The sequence below is a fragment of the Lampris incognitus genome, chromosome 6, assembly GCF_029633865.1.
Source record: "Lampris incognitus isolate fLamInc1 chromosome 6, fLamInc1.hap2, whole genome shotgun sequence".
Taxonomy (NCBI): Eukaryota; Metazoa; Chordata; class Actinopteri; order Lampriformes; family Lampridae; genus Lampris; species Lampris incognitus.
Window position 1 is genome coordinate 56,383,010 of NC_079216.1, and position 27,825 is coordinate 56,410,834.

A 27,825-nucleotide genomic window follows, 5' to 3' on the forward strand; every position below is an offset into this window, starting at 1 on the left:
GGGGAAGATGTGAAATAAGAAAGGTCAAGGTGAGCAAGATAATACTGTATTGATCGCCATCGTGTTAATGAATGTGTTTGTCATGCTGTCTCTTCTTACTGTTAGGTTGGTACAATATGCAATATCTCGTGCATCATAATTTTGCAAAACAAGCAATAAAGTACTGTATGAAAGAGATGGCTTTAAGTGATTTTCAGTAACAGAGGAGAATGTCAGTATCTCTCCATACCTTTGACTGATTTTTTCTTCTTTGTTTTATAGGTATACTCTTTTGTACTCTGTCGTTATATTGATATAAAGCTACTTGTACAGTATGTGATTTCCATCAGAAGCAACAAAAATATCCCCAAAATAAAACAAACAGTGAAAAAGTGACCTTTGCAGAACAACAGGGCACGATGGCGCACTGTTAAAATGCCTTTAGGAGCAATACAGTGAGGAGAGATGCTGTCCTGTTGGAGCAGCAAGCCATCATGTGGCGTTAAACCACCCAAAAAAAAAAAATTAAAAAAAATTGATACAACATCAAACGTCACAGCATTTCAATCTTAAGACATTTTATTGATGTTTTCATTAGATTATATCAGCCAAAAACTAACTTTTGAAAATGAGATCATGACATTATATCAGTAGAGCTGAGAATGAATGAAAGGAGATGGCTTCGGGCACAGAAGGGGTTGGAAAAAAAAATCAAAACATACATATCGGCGCCATTACAGACTTTGACTGACAGAAAGGTTAAACTCAACACAGTTATCTGGAGTTATTTCACTATATCTATAGAATCTGATGCGATGTCGAAGGGCGTGGGAACAGCGAAGTCATGGTTGAAAAGTTATTATCTGGATTAAGGGTCATTTCTGAAGGGTTCAAGTCTGGGGTCTAGGATTAAGACTGGGGTTTTGGCTGGGGGGTGGGGGGTTGGGGGTCAGGCAAAGTTTAAAGGACGCAGTTTGATGTAAGAATGGGAGATGAAGGGATGGATGGCAAAGTTAAGGGATGTTTTTTATGACTTTGGGTCCTATTTTTGTAGGTTTTGCCATCATGCATATCATTTATAATATAACTTAAAATCACCGACTGCATTTTGGACACAAGACCACAGCTAGACAAAGCGAGCCTTAAAACGTTCAACAACAATAAACTCTAGTGCCTCAGTTAGACTGTGTACGTGATTTTCCATAATCTGACTTCTCCAATGCACTCCCCAGGTAGTTTAGTTTATCGGTGGTTATTACTACCTATGGTATGTATAGGCTGGTCCTTCCCACAAGTTGGACCAGGAAGTAGCTCAGCAATGCAACTGACTGTTAATCATATTGGACAACTTGGATGATAACTTTTAACTTTCACAGGGCACGCACACACTCACACCTAGAGACAATTTAGTATGGCTGATTGGGAGGAAACCCAAGCACCCGGAGGAAACCCACACAGACGCGGGGAAAACATGCGAACTCCACACAGAGGATGACCCCGGGACGACCCCCAAGTTTGGACTACCCTGGGGTTTGAGCCCAGGACCTTCTTGCTGTGAGGCGACCATGCTAACCACTGCGCCACCGTGCCACCCATTTTCTTTTTATACATCTTATAAATCCATATCAATCCAATGATGGTCCTGTGTCTAAAATCTTCAATATGAAGCCAGTGAGTTTTTGGATATCATAACCGAAATACATGATGGCAGAAAAAGAAAGTATGAAAAAAAGACCCACGTTGTCAAAAAACAAAACCTTTGTGATTCTCTTACACACAAAGGTTAGAAGTATAGTTTGAGTCAGGTTGTTTGAAGGGGTGAGGTTGGTTTGAACAGGGTTTGGTTTTAGGTTTGCAGAATCATTGTGAATAGCTGGCAGGTCTGTCTAAAGGGCTACATCATGAAGGTGGAATGGCAGAGGTTCAGGGTAGAGGGTAAGGGCCAGCCAGAGAGAGTGAATGGGGGGGGGGGGGTCAAGTTTCAGAATTTGTAAAAGGAAGAGCTGCTTTGTGCTGTCGGTGCACTTTTCATTCATCCTGGAGTTATAACATGAGGGGCTGTGTCCAGCACATGCACCTGGTATGTCTACCAGGTAGCTGGAAGTGGTTGTGGTCTGAGGAGAGAAGGGCGGGACAGATAAGAGATGGAAAAAGAGGGAGGAAGCGTCACACCATCGGCTCCCTGCAGAGGACAATTTCCAGCTCGCTGCGGTAGAGCTTCCCTCCGTCAGATAGGGCCATGATGCTTTGCTTGTAGCCTGTCAGGTTCTTCAGGTCCACATCCTGAACAAAGAAAAATTATGTCAGGGTAGCAGGAGGCGCGAATTGACATCCATGAAGATAAATGACCGCGCTAAATGACATTCCTCGAAGAATTTGACTGAAGTGGCAGTAACTGATCCTGGGCGGAAGCTAGCTGTATTTTGATAGCATACTGCAAATGAATCCACCCCCTCACTACTGTATAAGAGCCTCGTGAAAGCTGATTGACAGCGAGTAGGGACCAATAGAGATGCCGGCTTTCATCTCGGAGTGGGTACAGAGAAAATGACCCGTCTCCATTTATAGTGTCTCGGGCGGCCACAGAGACCAGATTTTTTTCCCCCAGTACATCTACTTACCTAATAGCTGTGAAGATGCAGAAAGAGTATGAGTAAATATTATAAAAAGTGTTCTTAATTAAAATTGCTGCAAGCCGCTTTAAGGCCAGTTAGCTTTTAATTCAGCAGCTGTCGTCCATGCTGGAAGAACACCACAGCATCCATCTGTGTGAGTGTTTTCCTAATCTCAAGTCCTGTTCTCACAAGCAGAAAAGACAGCTGTGGTATTAAATAGGTCAAATTACAACTGGGCATATTCTTTAATTAAGAATAGTATTTCTACCAGAGAGATATTTTTAAATCAACTTGTCTAATTTATGCTTTCTTCTGTGTTACAAACTCACAAAATTTGGGCAATTTTCTCAATGTATGTTAAAATATATATGATTTGTTATTAGCCCAGCCTATCGGTATATTCATTCATGCTCGAGACCGTGTGCATGTTATATAGAAGAGACTCACCGTATTTTTCATACAACTTCCCCATCTTATTTATTACTCTAGAAATAATTTACACACGTGAGCAACCTACAAATTCACATCCTTTGTTGATTTACGTGAAAAATCTTATGAACTGAAGACTGTAAGGAAGTACTCAGCAGACTGGCTTTCATGTTAATACCTGTTTGGACCAGCATCCTGGCCAGATGCCAAACTGGTGCCTGACAGATTTTAAAGGATGTGTGTGTTGGCATCACTACAGCTAAAAGACGCAACAGAAGACTTCCAAGAAAGTCAAAGCTTCTGATCTGAGCGTCTGCGGCACGGAAATCTGGGACAGTCTAAATCACACGTTGGCTTTGACTCGCTAGCGGCCAGCTTTCTTGGCATGTTCCTGGTGTGTTTTATGTAAGCGCCGTCCCCTATGCTAAGACGGCACTTTTAAAAAAATTAATTTAAGGCACTTCCACGTTATTCGATAACAGAAAGTACGTAACTGAGAGTGACAGGAAGGATCAGAGAGAGAGTTGATGATATGTGACAAACGCCACGGACTGGATTTAGACTCACGGCGTGTACATATGCCATATGCCTCAGCCCATGGACGCTCCACACTGACCCATCAGTCACCTTCTAACATGAGACAACAGCTTAGAAGATGTCACCTCACCTTCTTGTTCTTCTGGTAAAGGTCTCGTAACAGGGCGTCCAACTCCTGCTCATCGATGTAGCCGTTCCCATCCTAAAAAAGCCAAAACAGTCTCATTTAAATATGCAGACAGAACGTATTGGTAGGCAAGATAAATCAAGAATTCTGCTGCAGTTCTCAAACATAATGACCTCCCTTCAATCTCAGTCTGTTTTTTTTGTGTGTGATTATGAGTACATATCTAAACGGTGTAAACAAACAGAGTTGTAAAATTTGACTAAATGGGCTCTTTCACTGTGACAATGTCCTCGTTTCTTGGCATGTGAAATGACAATCCAGCAACGTTGGTTTTCTTTCAGCCCTTCAAGTTCTATGCAGAGATTCATCTTTGATGTCAAGAGCCAGAATAAAGTGGCTCGATAGATTATTTATTCATATTTAATGATAGTAATAAGAGTTTTAAATTAGAAAATGTGTGCAAATCAATGGGAAATTTCCCTATGCACAGTCGCAAAATGACTCTCCATTGATTTAGGCTCAGCCTCTAGAAGAACCATTTGCTCCTTAATTTGTCTTATTTTTGAAACTTCAGTAATTATATTTCAAATTCACAACCCTTGGCTGAGCTGTCATAGATTCATTCATTCATTCATTCATTATCCAATCCACTTATCCTTTCTCAGGGTCATAAGTTCATAAATTGTCATAAATTTCATAAACTTAAAACATAAATTATTAATAATAAATAATAATAATAATAAAAAAAATATTGTGCTTTTTTCACTTTATGGTTGATTGTAATGAGACGCTGCAGACTCGGAAAGAGTGGAACAACATCACATACTAGTCAGGTTTGGCTGTACTGGTTCCCAGCCAACATGCATTTTGTAAAAATTTCTCATAGCTTTGCACAATTTTTGGCTCTGATTCTTTCAGCCATGTTAGTGTGCAGTTGACCTGCCACACTTTGCCGTCTGGCCACTTCTCTACCGGCAATCCCTCAACAGCAGCGACAGCATCTGCACGTGTTTCAGCTGGATCGGGCTCAGCCTCGAAACAAAATGCTGAAACGAATTACACACGGACGCAAAATTACATTACACCTCCTTACACCGAGCGTGTACGTGAACGGACTGCAGTGGGATACCTATAATTGAACATCCAGCCATCTTCTCGGTCTTTGTCTACCATCAACAACATAACATGAAATTACCCCCATCTGGTCAGGATTATTTTTTTTAGATTAATTTCTTTACTTTTACACTCTGTTACTGCTGTCCAATAGGGGTTCAAGAAAATATCGGTACACTCGAATATCGCGATATTATCATTTGTGATACTGTATCGATTCTCAAAACCACTATGTCGCTTTTTTTATTGTTTACATGTAAAGTTTCGTGACAAACATTTTGTGTTGGGTGTAACCCCACGACCGCTAGATAACAGTGTTGTAGTCTATCTTCAGCCATTTGACTCTTCCACTCCAACGCAACAACGCAAACTGAGACAGGAAGTAGCATCAGCACAAAGAACACAGGCCTATGAAACCGCAATATATCGCCTTTCTGACAGTATCGCGATATATCGCAATATATTGGATTGTAACCCCTCTATCGTGATATGTATCGTATCGCCACATTCTCGCCAATACACAGCTCTAGTAATGTGGCTCAAACTGCCATCAAACCTTGTCTCCGTCTGTCTGTGACGGGAATAGCACAGGAAAAACATCTGTAGCTATTCCCGATCGTTTCTACATTTCTTGGGCGGTGCTGAAACCCCTTTTTTTTCCGGCAACCAAATGACGTATCGTGATGTCATTTTGGCGGCCGGAAACACTAGCAGGGTTTCTAACTAAACACGCTGTTCAAACATGTCCTCCTTCTTTCGTCTAAACTGTGTGCGATGGTGGAAATGATGTTCCATAACACTGGCGTGGAAGATTTTATGGACGACGATACAGAAGCTTACGCGCAATGCATTCTGGTACATGTAGGCATTGTGTGAAAGCAGGACAACCTTGATTTCTCCATCGGCATAGTACACAGCGAGGACTTTACTGCTTCAGTCAACTACAGTACTCATAAGTACCGATCACACATACACAAAACCGTCGGGGAAATTTCCCTTTAACATGACCGGTCCTCAGCAAACCCCATATGCTTACAAAGGGACAGGTGCACAAATCCAAACTCATTTTCCTAGTCTGTGCAGAGGGCCAAACCAGTCATTTGCATAGGTGTGGTCATACGTCTGACTACAATAGTATAACTAAAACAAATACTATTGCTAAACAAATAATGCATATAAAGTGCAAACCATTGTGGTTTTGTCATGTTTTCTTATCTGGTTGGTTGGCTATTTATTTATTTATTTATTATCCCCCCCTGCGTTTTCTCCCCAATCGTATCCGGCCAATTACCCTATTTTCCGAGCTGTACTGTTCACTGCTCCACCCCCTCTGCTGATCCTGGAGGGCTGCAGACTACCACATGCCTCCTCCGATACATGTGGCGTCGCCAGCCACTTCTTTTCGCCTGATAGTGAGTTTCACCAGGGGGACGTAGCACGTGGGAGGATCACGCTATTCCTCCCAGTTCCCCCTCCCCCACGAACAGGCACCCCGACCAACCAGCTAGTGCAGCGACCAGGACACATACCCACATCCGGCTTCCCATCCGCAGACACGGCCAGTTGTTTCTGTAGGGACACCCGACCAAGCCGGAGGTGTAACGGGGATTTGAACCGACAATCCCTGTGTTGGTAGGCAACAGAATAGACCGCCACGCCACCCGGATGCCCTCTCTTCTATATCGATATCTATATCTATTCTATATCTATATTTTCTATATCTGAAGATACTGAGATAGTGCAGTGAAAATGACAGATAAAACAAAGCATAGGAGATGAAGATGTGACAGCAAGGCATGCCTTACACTTAAGTCCATAAACTCAACCAGGAGAGCGCCAACTACATCTGAAAGAGGAGGTACACCTTTTTTCTTTTTCTTTTTTTAGATTGTTGTAAAAAAACATGTTGGTATGGGTCTAGGGTGGTAGAACCGATTGCCCTCATATTTAGTTTGAATAAGTAAATAAAAATGTCTGCTAAAAGGACTTGGCTAAACTGCTGATAGAAACATGATAACGTGAGCACCATAATGTTAGTCAGTGTAGCTTCTGTCATGGGTAAACTGCTGCTGGTTGTTTATCGTAATGCAGTTGTGCATCCCCAGCAGCCTCAGTGTAACTCGAACCCAAGCGGTAATGATAAACTTACTTTGTCATAGTATGTAAAGATGGCGTTGAACTGCTCAGTGGTCAACTTGACACCCTGTGAAAACACAGTGTAAATTACATGGCTTCAAATTCATAAACTGCAAATACACACACACACACACACACACACACACACACACACACACACACACATATATATCAACAGGGTACAGGAAAAGGGATTTTAATGCATATATATATATATATATATATATATGATAAGACAGCTGCTGCTTAAAATCAGTGCTTTTTTTTAACTACAGCTTGTTAAGCATTTTACAGTGTCGTATATTGTATTGCACCATAATTTTTTAATGCAGCTCATCAGGTGTTGTTTAAAAGTGATGTAAATTGTTGACTAAATTCCACTTATCAGCATTATATTTTAACAGGGTATCCTACCTGGAACTTCAACAAGAAGTTCTCTTGAACAGGAAGAAGCCTGCGGGCAAGAAGGCCAGGTTTAGTAATGTAACATACAGCTTAATTATCTAATTACCTCAAAACAAGTTACATTTGTAAAAAACAACAAAGCTGAAAACTGAGTGAGCATTGTGGAGCATGTAACAGGAGGTTTGGATGCAGAAAGAAGTGCATTGTACCCCAGATAGCTCCCAGATGTGAGCCACTTCAGGCACTGATGCGGCACTGATGGCCTTCTTCTGGCCCCGACAAAATGGATGTGAGCCTGAAGTGGCCCACGTGTATAATAGCAAATATGGCCCAAATATGCCAAATCACATGTGGGCCTTTTTTGGCAAAGATGCGGTGCTCTGGGCAACATGTAATCTGGATGTGACCGTGAAGTGGCCCGTGTGGTAAATGGTGAATGTGGCCCAAATATCACAAAACAAATATGGGCCACCTTTGGCAAATATGTGGCACATGCGGCATTGCTACGGCTTGGTTCTGGTCCAGATCCGGCAAACAGGAGTGGGCTGCCCAAGTGCCATCATTCCACGCAGTATGTGGGCCGGATGAAAGTGTCGGGTGTGGGACGGGTTTGGGCCACAGCAATTTTGCTACCTGGGACATTACCTTGCCATCTCTGACAGGCCGAGCTTTCCATCTCCATTCAGATCAAACATTCTGAGCTGTGAGGAACAGAGACATAACAAGGAACCATAAAGAGAGAAATTAAACAGTAGTCTCACCAAAGCTGATAACGGAGCCTGCAGGTCTTTTTTTTTTTGTGTGCTGATAATAACATTCACATTGTTTTCCATTATTCCCTGTCTCCAGTGGAGGTGTTGGGAAATGACTGCTAACGGAAGGCAATTTCACCCTCAGCAATTTGAAAATGTCATTGAATCACACCGCTCCCACCTCGAGAGCCCATATCACATTTAATGAATAAACAATGGGACCTCAGGAAAAATAATCGGCTCTCACCGAATCTCAACCAGCGCGTTATTTTCTGTTGGAATCTCCTCTTTAAGCAATGGAAATTTTTCAAGGTTGAGACTTAAAGACTTCAGCTTGTTAACCCAAAAAAGCACACTCCTCCAACACAATAGTTCACAAATGTTTTCATTACATAGAATTTGTGTTTGGATAATTGATTTGCTGACATCTGTTAACGATAGAAAATTATGCATGAAACCATTATTCGCCAAATTACATGCAGGTTCTCTATCACTCATCAGTACTATTGCAGCCATTAAAGTATGCAGAGTATTTTGCACTAATGTCACAAACAAATGTGAACATAAATCTAGTGGCGATTATTCAGATACCAACAACAACAACAACAAAAAACCCTCCAAAATGGTGTAGGATTAACCATCAATGGGGCATGCTTCTGAAATTCTGCAAACTTCACCTGAATAATGTCTTGTTGTGGATGGAAGACTGGCAAAAAGTGCTGATGCGTCCTTAAAACAGGACAAGAGACTGCTTTCCCAAGTGTTCAAATGTTGTTGTCGTCCCCCCCCCCCTCCCCCCTTTTCTCCCTAGTTGTACCTGGCCATTCAACCCGGTCGCTGCTCCACCCCCTCTGCCGATCCGGGGAGGGCTGCAGACTACCACATGCCTCCTCCGATACATGTGGAGTCGCCAGCCGCTTCTTATCACCTGACAGTGAGGAGTTTCGCCAGGGAGACGTAGCGCGTGGGAGGATCACGCTATTCCCCCTGAGTGCCCCCCCCCCTGAACAGGCGCCCCGACCGACCAGTCCCAGATAGCAGACGCATTTGGGCCTAATCTGGGGCACTTTTGGCACTTACGGCTCAGTTACAGCACTGGTAACTGTTGTGGGGCCAGACGTAGCCCAAATGTCATGAATCGGGCCTGACTTGGGTTACAGCACATACTTTGTGGGCCAGATGTGGCCCAAATGTGGCCCAAGCGTGGCTGAGTTGAGGCAGCCACACTCACCCTGAGTCAACGCTGTCATTCAAGGCCAAATGTGGGTCATAAGATAACTGCAAATGTGGGCCATATTTGGGCCAAAGATTCTTCACTATCTGGGGAGGAGGCGCTAGTGCAGCGACTAGTACACATACCCACATCTGGCTTCCCACCCGCAGACACGGCCAATTGTGTCTGTAGGGACGCCCGACCAAGCCGGCGGTAACACGAGGATTCAAACCGGCGATCCCTGTGTTGGTAGGCAACAGAATAGACTGCTACGCTACCCGGACGCCCAGTGTTCAAAGGTTTGAGAATATCTATGTTGTGCTTCTTGAGTCAGACTCCACAAATCACTTTGCCATTCACAGAAACTGTCCCATCAGTCGCTCGGATAGACGTTAGCATCTGTGGCAATGCAAACGAGGAGAGACACAATTAACAACTTTGTCAGTGAAGTCTCAGGATGCCGAAGGTTAGTGGAATATCTTGCTTGAGCAAACCCTGTTGGGCTCGTAGGGTTTTCAGCATCAAGCAGATGTTGAGACATCTGGGCTTCGAATGAATGTGCGGCTTGCAGAACACAGTTTACTTGTGATCGCTCAGCTGCTGCCGCTAACACAATAGACCTCTGTCCTCCTCGCCAGAGAGACACAAGACCAGACCTTACCTCTTGTAAGGACAAAGACAGCATACGTATCTAGATTTTCTAATAATTATGGAGTGGTTTTAGTCCTCTGGGCTAGTATTAATTTACAGTAGGTGCATATTTTGCAATAGCACTTCCAGTGTCGGTGTAGAGGAAATGTCAAGGGTTCTTTATGCTGTGTGTGTGTGTGTGTGTGTGTGTGTGTGTGTGTGTGTGTGTGTGTGTGTGTGTGTGTGTTCGAGACGAGAGTTTGTGTGAGCCTCTACACTTGAACGAGTTTGCAGCCGTTGTAGCGAGAACCTTAGATCCTATATGATTTTAAATATCACTGAGCAATGAAGAGAACAGTGGCATTTTAGGGCAAAGTGTGTGGGTGTGGGAGGGAGAGAGGGAGGGAGGGAGGGAGGGAGGGAGGGAGGGAGAGAGAGAGAGAGAGAGAGAGAGAGAGAGGGAGAGAGGAGAGAGAGAGAGAGAGAGAGAGAGAGAGAGAGAGAGAGAGAGAGAGTCAGTCTTACTATAGTCTGTGTGTACTCCTGGAGCTTCTGGTCATCATAGTGTCTGTTGGCTTTCTCAAGCAGGTCTGACAGGAAGCCCTGAGGACAGACATTGATGCAGAAACAGCTTTCACATGTACTGCACATACTGTGATTTTGAATATAGGGTCCTCTATTTACAACATGCGTGTGGATTACAGACATGTCCCTCCATGGAAAGCATTGTGGGTAACACTGTAATAACGACACAAATGAAGCATTAGTTAAGTATTGGTAACTACTGAATTCATCATTTATAAAGCATTTGTAAGAGTTTGTAAAGCAAGACATGCACCAATGGTTAGTGTGTTAATAGATGTTTTATAAATACTTATTAATACTGCAATTCGTGATTAATTCATGCACAAATGTACATCTAAATAGTTTGTTAATCATGTGTTTACACTTTCTAAAGGATCTTGTGATCCTTTAGACTTCTGTGAGTCTCAAGGTGCTGCTGGCCTTTCAGTCTCATGTGTAAATGCTTTGTAAGGCACAGATAGTCCTCACTTTACATGAGGTCATACAAAATACTTAACTAACAACTAGTAACTACCGGAATTAACCATGAATTGCAGTATGTTTTCGTAAAAAAAATTCTATTTTTCAAGAAAAACAAATCGAACTGAACAATTACAGTTGAAAGACTGATATTTTTTAAATTTTAACATCCCCAAATCCCATTTACCCACATCCTGCTCCTCTCTATCTACTCATACCCCTTCCCGCAGGCCCCTTCTCGAAACAGAATTAAACCACATTACAATAGGTTAAATATAAACATGAAAAAGGAAACAAAAGAAAAAAAATAGATTAAAAAAAACCCAAAACAAATTGCAGTATTAATAAGTATTTATAAAACATCTATTAGCACACTAACCATTGGTGCATGTCTTGCTTTACAGATGCTTTACAAATGATGAATTCAGTAGATACTAATACTTAACTAATGCTTCATTTGTGTCGTTATTATAGTGTTACCCATTGTAACAGAGGCTTAACATGAAAACGCTTTGCTAACATTCACATTAGTTTTCTGAAATCATGCGGTCCACTCATGCTATGATGATACAACCTGTGATATCTATTAATATCTCTAAGACGTTAAAGGTGCAATCTGTAATGGCACATCCACAGCTATGTAGAGTACTGTGACAGCCCGAGGGTTCTGATTACAAGAAACACCACGTAGCATCCAGGTAGCGTAGCGGTCTATTCCGTTGCCTACCAACACGGGGCTCGCCAGTTCAAATCCGCGTGGTACCTCCGGCTTGGTCAGGCATCCCTATTGGCCGTGTCTGCGGGTGGAAAGCCGGATGCGGGTATGTGTCCTGGTCGCTGCACTAGCACCTCCTCTGGTCGGTGGGGGCGCCTGTTCGGGGGAGGGGGGCTCGGGGGGAATTGTGTGATCCTCCCATGCGCTATGTCCCCCTGGTGAAAACCCTTACTCTCAGGTGAAAAGAAGTGGCTGGCGATGCCACATGTATCGGAGGAGGCATGTGGTAGTCTGCAGCCCTCCCCGGATCACCAGAGGGGGTGGAGTAGCGACTGGGATGGCTCGGAAGAGTGGGGTAATTGACCGGATACATTAAGGGGGGGAAAGGGAGTCAATATTGCGTATTTGTTTGAGATATGGAGACGACTGAAAGCCTCAAAAGGAATTGAACCCAATGTGACGTCACCTGGTTTTCTCATTCGCAAGGAATAAAGCAAAGTTTAGGAAGTGCGAGCAAAACAACAGCAGCAGCGTGGTGGAGAGCCACCATGTGCATGCATTTCAGATCGTACCTTTAACAACTAACAGTTCCGGCTGCAGATCTAATTTGTGAGAGGAGGAATATTCCATCTCACAGCAGAAGATCTGGATAAATCCATAATTTCAGGAATGTTTTTTTTTTCTTCCTTAAACCCAACAATCTGACTAAATCCATGATGGGAATATAGCAGTATAGTGTAACCTGAATCCTGTGTGCATGACATCTCCTCTGTACCTTTTAGCCTGAGCGGAATCAAGGAAATGCACAAATCTCTTGGCGAAACACAGAAATGTTCAAGCTGCTTTTCTAACGGCACACCTGAGTAACTCATCTGCAGCCGGTCAGATGGAATTAATGTGATCCCATAACAGCCGGATCTGAACATGTGAACGTTAGAAATATGTACTCGATGATCCCGTAACACGTCCCTCCCCGAGTGACCCACGTTCCATGTACAGTCTGAGGTACAGAATGACGCGGGCTGTTTACATCATCTCCAAGACAAGAAGGTTGAATCGGTTCTTCGGGACACAGCATTTATCGACAGGTAGGTTTCATCACTCATCTGAGTGACCTCTTCGGTCTCAACTGACTGCAGATACCCCAGCCTTATAAACGACACTGCAATACTGTTGCAATAAACATTGTATCCAGAGGAACTGATTCAACCTTCTTTGATTTTCTTACCTGGGTAATGCATCAAGACATCATCTTAGAGCATTTATAAGACCTTGCGCTAGTCATGGGCATTAGAGGCTCTCTTGCACCGCTTTCCACAGGTTAAGCAGCTGCCTGAATGCTGCTATCAATTTCCCCAAAAGGCCAGCAAAGGTTCTCAGACAGTCCGTCAAACTAACATATATGGGGGGGGGGTTTCTCCCCAATTGTATCCAGCCAATTACCCCGCTCTTTCAAGCCGTCCCGGTCGCTGCTCCACCCCTTCTGTCGATCCGGGGAGGGCTGCATACTACCACATGCCGCCTCTGATATATGTGGCGTCGCCAACCACTTCTTTTCACCTGACAGTGAAGCTTTTCACCAGGGGGATGTGGTGCGTGGGAGGATCACGCTATTCCCCCCCCCCCCCCCAGTTCCCCCTGCTCCCTGAGCAGGCGCCCCGACCGGCCAGAGGAGGCGCTAGTGCAGTAACCAGGACACATAGCCACATCCGGCTTCCCACCCACAGACATGGCCAATTGTGCTTGTAGGAACAGCTGACCAAGACGGAGGCAACACAGGGATTCAAACCGGAGATCCCCGTGTTGATAGGCTATGAAATAGACCGCTATGCTACCCGGACGCCCCAAACAAAATATTTTAATACTAATTATCTGTTTGACACAACAGCCGACTTCAATTTTGGCAGCGTCAACACTGACAGCAGTACTTTGGCCTGCTTCTGCTTCTTCTTCTTGTTCACACTTGCATAGGACAGCGCAATACATTCAGGATTATCGTTTACCATAGATCTTTCAGTGGTGTTGTGTTGTATTTGCACGTGTAAGCAGATATTGTGATATATGTTGATGATATTTTCCATATCGCTAAGCACTACACTGAAAGAAAAAAGCCACTTCATGTGACCATTTTATTCTTACAATGAATTTGTTCTCTGCGTGTAACCCATCCTATTGTATAGGAGCAGTGGGCAACTGCGCTGCCCGGGGACCAGCTCCAGAGTTCTTCTTTCCATTGCCTTGCTCAGGGGCACAGGCAGGCGTATTAACCCTAACATGCATGTCTTTTTGATGGTGGGAGGAAACCGGAGCACCAGGAGGAAACCCACACAGACACGGGGAGAACATGCAAACTCCACACTATTTTGTTAAAGGCTCAGTCAGAACCATTCACAATCACTATTCTACGCCATTCACTGACCATACCAATGCAAATCTGAATTACTGATCAGCAACAAAAAAGAAAAATTGAATTGATGGCCAGTCAGTGGTACTCAGCGAGAAGTAAAAAGGGGACCACTCGTAAATCTTATTAAAGATTATATAAACTGCATAATTTGTCACAATTTGTAGAGGACGTCTCAAAACTGAAACATACCTTCAGTTCGTTCGCTTCAATATAGCCACTGCGGTCTGTGTCGTATCGCCGCCATGCCTGAAAAACAACCCAAAACATTCAACGCCGGTTATCAGTACACCCTCTAATAGGACCTGATGGTGAAACACACACACACACGCACACACGCACACACACACACACACACACTTTTAATTGAATCATTTCCCATTTCTATTTCTGGTATGTGGCAGATGCTTTAATCCGGGATGATTAAAACTTCTCCCCCCCGTATCCATTATTTCTGGGCCAGGCCCATGGCTCCTTAACTGTGCTAACAGTTTGATTTTCTCTGAGGTGAGACGGAGAGACCGGTTCTAGAGGGGATACCTACAAAAGCCTGAAGGCGCATTGTGATCAAACAGTTTTCATCGCAACCCCACTCTCCCACACAATGGAGAGAGAGAGAGAGAGGCATTTTAATCAATGTTTTAATCTTGCAGCTGTCCCCGTCTAAAGAAGGGCTCCTTATCAAAGATGGATGACCCCTTCCAACCCCCCCCCTCCTCTCCTTGTACTCCCCCCTCCTCCACCTCCTCTGGGCTCAGCGGAGCTACAGTGGTGTTATCCATTATATATGACGCTGGAAATAGAAGGTCCTGCTTCCTTATTCTAACCCTTTAAATACCTCTCTCCCCCATTTCCTCCTCTCTTCACTCCTCAACAAAGACTGATTACTCCCCCCCTCTCTCTCTTGCTCTCTCTGATACTGTACAAATACTTTCTTATTCCATCTTGCTCCCATTGACTTCTCACGCATTCTTCTCTGTTTTTAATGTCTTTCTTTTGTTTTCCATTACCTTTCTCTCTCTCTCTCTCGTGCTCTCTCGCACTCTCACTCGCTCTGATACTCCACCAATACTTTCTTATTCCATCTTACTCCCATTGACTTCTCACTCGTTCTCTGTTTTTAATGTCTTTCTTTTGTTTCCCATTACCTCTCTCTCTCTTCTCTTTCGCTCTCTCTCTCTGATCCTCTACGAGTACTTTCCAAGGCCATCGTGCACCCATTGACTTCTCACGCTGCATCTTTCTCCCTTTTCAACGTCTCTTTCCTTTGCTTTCTATTCTTTCTTACTCGCTCTTATTCTTTCTCACGCTCTCTTACTTTTTTTTTATTTCCCCCCCTTTTTCTCCCCAGTTGTACTTCGCCCATTGCCCCACTCTCTGAGCCGTCCCGGTTGCTGCTCCACCCCCTCTGGTGATCCGGGGAGGGCTGCAGACTACCACATGCCTCCTCCGATACACGTGGAGTCGCCAGCCGCTTCTTTTCACCTGACATTGAGGAGTGTCACCAGGGGGACGTAGCGTGTGGGAGGATCACACTATTCCCCCAGTTCCCCCTCCCTGACCAACCAGAGGAGGCGCTAGTGCAGCGACCAGGACACATAGCCACATCCGGCTTCCCACCCACAGACACGGCCTATTGTGTCTATAGGGATGCCCGACCAAGCCAGAGGTAACACCGGGATTCGAACCGGCGATCCCCGTGTTGGTTGGCAATGGAATAGACCGTCACACCACCCGGACGCCCCCCTTCTCTTTACTTTTATTCTCTCTTCCTCTCATCCTCCTTCCATATTATCCCAACTCTTGGGTGTGACTCAACAGAGGATGACAGCCTCCTCCTCTTTGTCTCCCCGCCTGCCGCCCAATGACTGCTGGAATAGGCTCCAGCATCCCCGTGACCCTGAGAGCAGGATAAGCGGTTAAGACAATGGATGGATGGTTTGTGATTGGTTGTGATGCCATCGTACAGCAGACAGCCCATCTGACTGGGCAGCCATTTCCCACATGCTCTGGAAATACGTTATGGAATAAATGGCATCCAATTACAGCGCCCTTCAAATGCCATCCGCGCCACTGCCCGGAGCCTCTGTGTTTGAGGGCTATATGTCATTGTTCATCTCAGGGGTAGATGCATGCTCACAGGGCACAGCTAACCCACGAGGGTATCTGCCCATCTCTCTTCGTGACTGTCGGCATTAAAAAGTTATGAACGCTTTCCATTTCACATTTTACAGTATGGCACTCGTAGGGACAGTCAGATGGAGACCCCGTGTTTTAAAAAAAAATCAACGATAGTCTGTTTGGGGTGGGGGTGGGGGGTCCATAAAATCTTGATAAAGGTTCCTGCTCTTCTCATTTGGGGGTTTTATCATGATAGAGGGTTTAAGTTTGAACATCTCCCCTAATGTATTCCCATTTTCAGGAAGAAATGGGGCTTACTTTCAAGTTCATTGAATTTTTCTGTAGCGGAGGGGAAAATTTAAAGCAGTGGCCAGGGGTGTCGCACAAAATTCTGAGCCCCCGTACATAAGCAGTCTCTGTGGACCCTTTTCCTCTTTAGTCTCTCACGCATCACTTTTTTGAGTTCTAGCATACTGTATATTATTTATAATCACAGTACATTAATCTATTTAAGCTCCTAGCTCCTATTTAAGCTCCTAGCTCACCTTTCTTTTGGAAGAAATTAATCAACAGTTGTTTACCCTCACTTTGCGCTCTCTCCCTTTCCTTTTTTCTTTTCTTTCCTGGACCCCAGATTTTGCTTTCTTTGGGAAAGACATGACTCTGCTTGTGCTTGTATCAGCAGTCACTCGCAACAGGGCTAGATGAGCTGCATTGAGAGACGCTCTTGAGGGGTGAACTAAACCATTTTGCACCTTTTGTAAGGGGTGAGAGGGGCCTCAGAGACTATTTTCTATTTTCTTGAAGTCCCTCAACCGATGTGTTGAGCCAATTTTAACTGAAGTTATGACACTAATTACTTAGAAATAGAAATTTGCCTACCAAAACAAACTTTTAATTCCAGGCTTCCCAAGGCCCCCCCCCTCCTTCTGGGCCCTGGTAGGTCCTTCCCCTTTTCGCCCCCCACTACAATGCCGCTGGCAGTGGCCCCAGCTGCTGAACGAAACACTGAAAGATTCAAATCAGGGACTTGCCCAGCATGATAGCTGTGAAACAACAGCCCTTTAATGCTGTTTGTCTTTCATGACTTCTTTGATGAATGGTTGAGGCAAAAGTTCTGCCGCCATGTTGCATGTAGCATATGAAGGAGGCTGCGAAATTCAACATTTCGCACAAGGGAAAGCAAATCTTAGTCACGAGTCAGTCATTCATTTACGCTTTTGCAAGAAAACGGTTTTGCATTGAAGTAAGGCTGCTTTTTGTGACGAGCAATTTGTAAATTAACTGAAAGGGTCATTCAAAAGGACACGGCAGCACTTCCTTGGATACTTACACTTGTATTGGTGCACATAAACTAACACACACGGCTGCTTTTCTATACTTGTGAGGACCCTACGTACCTTCATTCCCTAGTCCCTAACCGTAACCTAATCCTTTTTTTTCTTTTTTGGACCCCCCCCCCTTTTCTCTCTAATTGTATCTGGCCAATTACCCTATTCTTCCGAGCTGTCCTGGTCGCTGCTCCACCCCCTCTGCCGATCCGGGGAGGGATGCAGACTACCACATGCCTCCTCCGATAAATGTGGAGTCTCCAGCCGCTTCTTTTCACCTGACAGTGAGGAGTTTGACCAGTGGGATGTAGCGGGAGGGAGGATCATGCTATCCCCCCCCCCCCGAACAGGCGACCCGACCGACCAGAGGAGGCGCTAGTGCAGCGACCAGGACACATACCCACATCCGGCTTCCCACCCGCAGACACGGTCAATTGTGTCTGTAGGGACGCCCAACCAAGTCACAGGTAACACGAGGATTTGAACCGGCGATCCCCGTGTTGGTAGGCAATGGAATAGACCACCACGCTACCCAGATGCCAACCTAATCCTAAATCTAACCCTAGCCCTGAACCCAAGTCCTAACCCAGAAATGGAAGAGAAGAAGAGAAGTGGGGATCAACCAAATTGTCCTCACTTTGCAAAAAATGTCACAACAGTGGTTGAAAACTCAATTTGTTCCTCACAAATGTAGCTGAGCAAGAACACACACACACACACACACACACACACACACACACACACACACACACACACACACACACTCAGTCACACTCACCGCCATAAACTCAGCGCTGGAGCCAACAAATTGTCTGAAGCAGAGCAGGAAGTTTTCTTCAGTTGGGAGAATCTGGGCCAGCTAGAGGAGGGAGAAAAGTAGAGAGAGAGAGGTGGAGGGCGTGGGTGGTACAAGATGATGGATTTGATGAGTGAGGAGAGACGGGTCAGAGACAAGACGGTTTTTGTCTACAAAGCCTCTCATGGGACACTCAGGTATGAATAATAGAGGGACATAACCTCAGAGGATGGGCTATGCTGCAGCAGAAAGTCTTGAATGTTCAAAGTGAAGCCAACAAAGCAGACTGCCCATTACATCTACAGAACCCACAGTTAATTCCCAGATTTAATTGTTGGGGTTTTTTTTATGTTCAGTCTGCACTTGTTTTTTTTTTGGGTCACCGATGCATCTGATGGAATCTAATCACTCGGTCCTTTTTCAGCCAGGCCTAAATAATGCTGTTTATGGAGGGTGTGAAATTAAAATTGAGGGTTATGAAAAGCAGCAGCAGAAAGTGACATTGCGAAGACTGACAGGGAATGTGCTTGTAGAAGTGAATGGAATATTGATTCTGCCATTGCTTCCTCTGAGTAGCATTGCTTTGGATCCCTTGTGGAGAATTAGCTTTGTTGTTTCTGCAGCACTACGTTTAATTCCCCCATCGTTCAAAGGAGAAGCTTTTGCACAGCTGTTTCTGGGCCTGTATAAATAATTTGACTGCGAAATTACAAAAACAGATAAGAACAAGAGTGGCTTGTAGGCCTTACCTCTGACATCTCAATTCGCCCATCTTTGTTCTTGTCAAACTTTTGCATGAACTCCTTCATCCTTTCTCTGAACGTGGGATTTGTAGGATCCTATGGATGGATAACAAAATTCACAGGGGCACATAATGGACAAGCGAATGCTATAATTTGATTTTCTGTGAAAGACTCCTGCCGGCTGGACTCACCACCCCTGCTCCTCTCCGGGCAATCTCCAGCTCCTTGAAGAAGTTCTCCAGCTCCTTTCCTTCAATGTAGCCATTACCTAGAAGCCGGACACACCATGATGACATATACAGCAACACAGTGACGAAATCACCTGTAAATTGCTGACATGCTAAAATTGTATGAACTTGATGCATAGAGGCATCCTCAGCGTTCCTTACTGTGATAACCAGATACTAATATGTCTTGGCTCTGCCAGTGTATTGACTTTAACATAAGCCTTTTGCCAATAACCCTCTTCCTGCCCTTCTGTCATAATGAACTTATTGACAAGGACAAATGCAAACTAATCACGCTGAGATTGCATTGGGGTAGATTTTTTTTTTGTTGCACGCTTGGAGATCAGCATTGGGCAAGTTACTTTCAAAATGAAATAGATTACATATTACTAGTTACTTTCATTTGAAAGTAATGATACTTAATACGTTACTTATTACGGTCTGTGTAGCGTAATGCGTTACTGATTACACTACTTTTGCGTTACTTTCACCAAATTAATCGCAGAAGTACGACTTAAGTATTATAAAATGAAAGGGGGTAATGTTTCATAGTGGGTAATCAAAGCGCAGGAGCTCAAGTTTATTGCAGTTCATTACAAACACAGTGGTGGGTGATATTGTATAGCCCAATGAAGCTGTAGACCTGAAACAGCTTGTATTAACAGGAGTGTGATGATATAGATGTCCGTGCCTGGTATTTTTCGGGTGGTAACGCGTTACTTGACATACGAACTGTAATGACGTTACCAAAATCCTATTAGAAACGTGTTGCATTACTTCGTTACTGCTAAAAGTAATGCATTACTGTTGGGATATAAGTAAGTAAATGATTATAAGGACAATGTCCTTTACTTGGTAGAAATGATCAATACTGCCTTCTGAAAGAATGGAGACTGGCAAATAAGATGAATCCGTATGGGTAGCAAGTGTGCTCTGTTCAGAAAATGTAATATATTTAATATTTATTTAATATATTCCATATTATTTCATATATTATTCCATATTACTCCCTCTGGGTTGGGGATGAGTTGTTGCCTCAAGTGAAGGAGTTCAAGTATCTCGGGGTCTTGTTCACGGGTGAGGGTAGGGTGGAGTGGGAGATTGACAGGCGGATTGGTGCAGCATCAGCAGTAATGCGGACGTTGTACCGGACCATTGTGGTGAAGAGGAAGCTGAGCCAGAAGGCAAATTTCTCAATTTACCAGTCAATCTTCATTCCAATCCTCACCTATGGGTAGTGACCGAAAGGGTGAGATTGCAGATACAAGCGCTTGAAATGAGTTTCCTCCGTAGGGTGTCTGGGCTTGGCCTTAGAGATAGGGTGAGGAGCTCGGACATCCGGAGGGAGCTCGGAGTAGAACCGCTGCTCCTTCGCGTCGAAAGGAGCCAGTTGAGGTGGTTCAGGCATCTGATTAGGATGCCTCCTGGGCGCCTTCCTTTGAAGGTTTTCCAGGCACGTCCAACTGGGAGAAGACCCCGGGGTAGACCCAGAATTCGCTGGAGGGACTACATGTCCCAATCTGGCCTGGGAATGTCTTGGGATCCCCCAGGAGGAGCTGAAGGGCGTTGCTGGGGAGAGGGACGTCTGGAGTGCCCTGCTTAGCTTGCTGCCACTGCGACCTGACCCCAAAGAAGCGGCTGATGAGATGATGAGAATATTTTTAATATATTTTCTCAAAACCGTTGGTATCTTTTTTTTTGAGGGGGGGGAGACAAAATCATCATCTACAGTTTACTTATATGCCTTAAATATAGAAGATTAGGATTCTTTATTGAACTAAAGCTACCGACTACCCTTCAAAATATGAATTGTTTCAGCTACTACTGGTCATTTTTGCAAAGCAGGGTTATTGTAGAATAATAAAAAAAATCAATGATCCCCACAGTGATAGTTGGTAAACCCGGTCGTCCACATCGTTTTCAGCATTTCGTTTCTCTTGCATTATGTATTCAGGAGGTATTGTCTGATGCAGTGTCTCACCCAGTGTGGTACTTATCAAGAAGCTCACTGAATGGTCGGACAAATGGCTTTAAAGGAAGTGAAGCTGCTTCAATAAACTCCCAGAGGATGTTCTGCTTCATCTAAGATGAGTAAACACCGTCTTGCCATTTTCTAGCTTTCTCACTCACTCTCTCTCTCTCTCTCTCTCTCTCTCTCTCTGGATGTCCCTCTGTTTTAGCTTCTTTGTTCTTTCGACATTGTGTTTGTGTGTGTGTATGGCCAAAATCCCTGTGACCATCTCCCATTTCCCAATAAGTGGGATGTTGAAAGGCCTCTCTGCTATGCAGCCTCGCTCCTGTGGGTGTTATTGACATTTACTCGAAATGAGCATGATGGAGATAAACTGCCTGCTTGATAATTACAAGCGAGTTAGATATGCTTAACGACTAGTCAGAGAGAATACAGTGACCATGAATTAGATTAATGTATATTCTCTGACAGAAGAATGTCACTTTTGTTCAATAAAAGCTGTGATGGCTCCATGCGGTCCAGCAGATGGAGACTGTCCTCCACCAAGAAACGACCCCATAGGTCATTTATACAAGCACCTTATTACGACCTACAGGTACGTTTAAAGCTCCTTCCTCGCGGTCCTCCGTCATTATAATACGTCACTTTCCCTGTAACAATAAACTATCTCCTTCCATAAGCTATCGCGAGAACGAATATGAATAAAAGCAAAGTTTAATGTCCCATAGCGGTTATAATGTCCATGCTAGCTGACTTGCTAACTTTTGGCTAACGTTAAGTTAGCTCTTATAACGTTGTTCATAGGTAAACATACTGTGAATAGCAATCTTAGTTACTACACTAGACGGCGAAACAATATTCTGTTCTCAAATTGTTTTAAAAACCCACAATGCACAGAGGTGAAAGGTATCTGTGGCATATCTCCTGCCGCATGTAGGGGCGCTAACTTAGGAAACGCTGCTGTGGGTCGTATTAAAGGACAAACGACCTATGTGATCGTATGGGTTGGGGGACTTGTTGTTTTATTCAACTGTAGGCTAAGTGCTATCTGTTCCACACATTGCCTGTAAGCTACAACCATGTTTACTAAGGTCCCCTATGTTCTATAATATGAATTATCATAATTCTAGTTTTTTCACATTCTTGGTTTTTCTAATATTGCCCTAAATTGTTTTAGGCAAAACAAAACAAAACCAAATGCAAACTTTAAATGAGCTGCAAAGCACAAATGCACAGAAACCTCTTTATCTAAATACAGCAACTTACATTGCAGCTAGGGGACAATTTACTACTACTACTACTACGACTACTATGACTACTGCTACCACTATTATTACTACGACTACTACTACGACTACTATGACTACTGCTACCACTATTGCTACTACTACTGCTACCGCTGCTACCACTTACTACTACTTCTGCTGCTGCTGCTACTACTACTACTACTACTACCACTACTGCTACCACCACCACCACCACTACTACTGCTACTACTACTACCACCATTAATGCTATTACTACTGCTACTACTACTACTTTTATTTTATTTCCCCCCTGTGGGGCAATGGGTTTGCAGCACAATCACAAGACATTTCATCACAACGGCACAGAGTCACTAATAGACATACGCCTGCATATGCTCATGCACACACCTCGCACCTTGCAACAGATTAGGTGCAAAAGAAGAAAAAAAAGAGAGAGAGAACGATGGTGAGGATTTGGGCAACTCCTGCCCAGATCAACTGGACATCCTGCTTGTTAGTATATGCATTACCTGTTTAAAAACGTAATGGCTTGTGGAGCAAATACAAATTTGTATGTGTTTTTAGTGAATAGCGGGGGGCAATATCATCGCCCAGATGGCAACAGTTCAAATGAGGATGCGAGTGGGTGCCTGTCACCCACGGTGTTGTTTGTCTTATTGGTCATTCTGTCTCTGCAGAAGCATTCCATGCTTGGCAGCAGTTTACTGGACGTTGCTGCCGTTTCCCCGGCAGTCTTTTCCTGAGGCCCTCAGTAGCATTGCCAAACCAGCAGATGATGCAGAAGGCCAGAACACGTTCAATAGAAAACCAGTAAAACATTTGAAGCGTTTTGCTGTGGACATTAAAGGATAACAATTTCTTTTAAAAAATACATTCTCTGTCATATTTTAGTGCTTATAAGGTCAGTCCACAGGTCCCATTTTAAGCTCATAGTGGAGCGCAATCCCAGTGTACTTGTAATATGTATTGTAGGCTGCATTGGGTTGGGTTAGCGGGATTGCAGCTTTCTGAAATCGGTGGACATTTCCTTTGTTTTGGTGGTGTTTAGGAGAAGGTTGGACTTCTCACACTGATTCAGGAAGCTGTGGAGAAGTGGCCCGTGCTCCTGCTCCCCATCATACAGGAGGCTCATCCAGATATCAAAATTGCTGTGGCCTGGATCCATCCCACACCCGACACTTCATCCGGCCCGCATACCTCGTGGAATGATGGCACTTTGGCGGTCCGCTCCTGTTTGCCAGATCTGGGCCAGAACCAAGCCATAGCAATGCCGCATGTGCCACATATTTGCCAAAGGTGGCCTATATTTGTTTTGTGATATTTGGACCATATTCAACATTTACCACATGGGCCACTTCAGGGTCATATCCAGACTACATGTTGCCGAGAGCACCACTTCTTTGCCAAAAAAGGCCCACATTTGATTTGGCATATTTTGGCCATATTTGCTATTATACATGTGGGCCACTTAAGGCTCACATCCATTTTGTCAGGGCCAGAAGAAGGCCATCAGTGCCGCATCACTGCCTGAAGTGGCCCACATCCGGATGCTGTCTGGGCAGCGAGGCAGCTCGCTTCAGTCTCAGCTCACTTCCAGCTGAATCAATTCAGGAGGCAACTCTTTTCCAAGATTTAAATCAGATTTATTTTTGGTAGAGGGCTGCAACAGACAACTTAAAAAAGAAGGATGATGATGCTCAACATGCAAATAAATTGCAGTTTCCATTCCATGTCATTTGGAATTGATTAAACAGGGAGATAACCGACTGCTGAGTGAGTTTATAGAGAAGACGAGGAGCAAACAGAGCGGAGGAGACGGTCCTGATGAGATCTGATCCGGGGCCAGTAGGGGGAATATGTGGTTTCATCATCTCAGGGTGCATCGCTCCCCCTGTGTATTTTGATCTGCAGCTCAACAGAGGTTTTACTCCATCTGAACAAACAAATTAGCTCTCTCTCTCGCACTCTCTCTCTCTCTCCTCCCTCCCTCCTCCCTTGTTATTCAGCCTGAAGACACTCCTGGCCATGAATGAAGAAATCAAACACGATATCCAAATCCACTGATGCACTTCTTACATTTGATTTGCAAACTAAGGTAGTTGCAAACCATGATATATGTAAAATCCCCTGTGCAGGAGGATTAGGCTGCTCCGACACCTGGATTTGAAATGGTGTTTTCACATGAGCGCCCTCACAATTTTCATCGACGATAGCGTTGGACGAGCCACCCAACGCCGGAAAAAAGTGCATGCCTGACTCCTCACTCCACCGCAATGTCCCTTTATGCACAGTTACAGGCCTTAAAACAGATAGCAATGAGAGGATAATCCCCAGAATATGACCACCAACCAAGTGCAACACACTGACCATAATCTTAATCCCACCCTCCAAATCCTGAGCACAGATATGTTTTATATAGGGGAAAATTTGATTGTTACTTCTAGGTACCTAGTAGTAATCAGGGAGCAAAATATGTATACAATTTATAATTGGATGCCATTTGTTGTATAGAAGGAAGGAAATGATATAAATTCAGTGTGCGCCATTTCGTGGAACAAGTATTATTACATCTCATATCTCACTAGAGCGTTGATGGAGACACACACACACACACACACACACACACACACACACACACACACACACACACACCACGTCGCCCTATACTTGTGGGGGCCCCTCATTGACTACATTCATTCCCGAGCCCTTAACCTCACCCTAACTTTAACCTAATCCTAATTCTAACCTTAACCCTAAACCCAAATCCTAACCCTAAAATAGACCCTCTTCCTGATGGGGACCCATAAAATGTCCCCACAAGGTAGGTGGTGTCAGGTTTCTCTACCCTGACGGAGACATTTGGTCCCCAGTAGGATAGAAAAACCTGGAACACACACACACAGGATATTCATGCGGACGCACAAACTAATGAAAATATAATAAGGAAAATGAGAAATGACATCTGTGGAGAGACAGGTAGATGGCAGGAGAGAAGAGAGGCAGAGAGACAGTGGAGGGTTTGAATAAATAGAGATGTCTTTCCTGCGTTAGCTCATCTGAGACAATTTTAAATTGAGCCGTCAGACGATTTTGATGCATAGTCGCCTCCTCTGAGGCGCTCCGTAGAACCATCAGGGCTCAGAGAAACCGATGGCTTGTCAACAACGCGCAAATATACATACGCCTTTTCAGTCACCAGCCTCTTTTAGCTTAAACAAAGAAACTAGACCCAAAAAAATGGGGGGGGGGGTCATGGAACATGCATCACTCAGAAACTCCACTTATTTGTGTAATAATCCAAAATAACACACACAGTAATCTATATGCACACAGTAATCTATATGAGCCTCTCAGTAGGGCTGCATGGGCAATAACTCCATATTATCTTTATCTGTAGTATTTAAGGGAGGATTAATTGAAAACTGATGACCAAACAGTTCAACATTTGATATTTTTGCATAGATAAGCAGATTTTGTGACATATATATATATATATATCACAAATATATACATATCACTTTCTTTCTCTTATAGTATAGTGTGTGTGTGTATATATATATATAGACATAGAGTATATAGGTGTGTGTGTGAATATATATATATATAGGAAAAAAACGTTTAATACATTGCAGTACAAACTTGTCAACACCGTTGACAAGAAAAAAAACCCTCTATCTATCTATCTATCTATCTATCTATCTATCTATCTATCTATTGAAATGGAGTAAAATTGCCCATCGTGTACTTGTCATCCGTAGCATGGCGTAACTAAAGCGATGGTTTAAGCTGGTCAGGTGTGAGACGGATCAGGCTAAGTACTGAGGTGATGCGGGTTTAAAGACGCGTTTCCCCCGTTGGAATCACTTCAGGGCAGGTGCGTCACGCGCACCGCACAGCCTATAATTTGATATGGGAATAACGCGCGAAGGGGAGACTCTTTATATTAATGTAGACTACGTATCCATCAACGACAAGCAAATGTAACAACAGGGAGACCATTTCACATGGATTAGATGGTGCGTGACAAAACAGGCTACAACACTAACAACAACTGGAGAGACGCGTTTGATTTACTCTGGTAACTTATGATTGACTGGTGGTAACTGTTATAATGGCCTGGTGGTAACTATTATAATTGCCTGGTGGTAACTGTTATAATGGCCTGGTGGTAACTGTTATAATGGCCCGGTGGTAACTGTTATAATGGCCTGGTGGTAACTGTTATAATGGCCTGGTGGTAACTGTTATAATTGCCCGGTGGTAACTGTTATAATTGCCTGGTGGTAACTGTTATAATGGCCTGGTGGTAACTGTTATAATTGCCCGGGGAAGGGAGCCAAACTTTCCCGCGCGCTGCTGTGATGTCGGGCTGCCCCGCGACAGAGCGCCGTGCCGTGCCGCGAGGGCAGCGCTTTTTAAAACTAGACATGGTCTGGATGGGAAGTCATCCACTCGTGCCAAACTGCCCCCGTTAGTTCAAACCGTCTTTAGCTAATCTTAATCCGCATGACTGCTGCTTTCTGGTGGTTTTATCGCCTGTTTTGCCCTCCGTAAAACTATGTGGCCTACCGTCGGTGTCGAAGTGTTTCCAGATGTCCAGGAACTGGGACGCGGTGACCTCGGCCAGGTGGAGGTGAGGAGGCTGCTGCGGTTTGGTTGCCATGGTCTCGGCGGAGAGGGAGGCTGGAGGATGCGGTGGTCCTGCTGCTTGCTGGACGACCCAGAAAATATCCCGGACACACTTTTTCCCCGCTTCACACGCGCCGCACTGTGCGCCCGGCGCGCGCGGCGCGGCGCTTTTAGCCTCCGCGCGGCGTCCTGCAGTTCCGCCGTGCGCGCGCGGGAGGCGCACTGTCACCGCCCGACGTTCATCGGACCGTGTGCGAGTGTTTATTTATTTATTTGTTTTCCTGTTCAGTTTGTGTGTGTGTGTGTGTGTGTGTGTGTGTGTGTGTGTGTGTGTGTGTGAGAGAGCGAGAGAGAGATGGAGCGAGACAGACAAACAGACAGTTGAAGTTAACGTTGGACTACTAAATATTGTTAAAGTGGTTGGTTGATTGTTTTTAGCAATACAGCAACATTGTTTTCTATTGTAGTTTGCATGTTATAAAGTGTACTGTACTGTTTTGTTCCACCTGGTGCTTTGGTAATACTATGTAACAGAATATGGTCACGCCAATAAAGCCCTGTTGAGTTGAATTGGATTGAATTGGATTGACAGACTAACAGGGAGAAAGAGAGCGATGGAGACAGGGAGAGAGACAGACA

At 44.3% G+C, this 27,825-nt stretch overlaps 1 protein-coding gene across 1 annotated transcript; it reads right to left on the reverse strand.

Moving 5' to 3' along the window:
- Positions 1–572: 572 nt before the first annotated feature.
- Positions 573–27,345, reverse strand: calb2a (calbindin 2a). The gene is made up of 11 exons (XM_056282037.1): positions 27,127–27,345; positions 19,282–19,358; positions 19,097–19,186; positions 18,330–18,410; positions 14,292–14,348; positions 10,462–10,539; positions 7,987–8,042; positions 7,351–7,390; positions 6,950–7,003; positions 3,691–3,762; positions 573–2,262 (listed from the first exon to the last, which is right to left on the reverse strand). Exons 1-11 carry the CDS (start codon positions 27,218–27,220, stop codon positions 2,146–2,148), a joined length of 816 nt encoding a protein of 271 aa, XP_056138012.1. The 5' UTR covers positions 27,221–27,345; the 3' UTR covers positions 573–2,145.
- Positions 27,346–27,825: the final 480 nt, after the last annotated feature.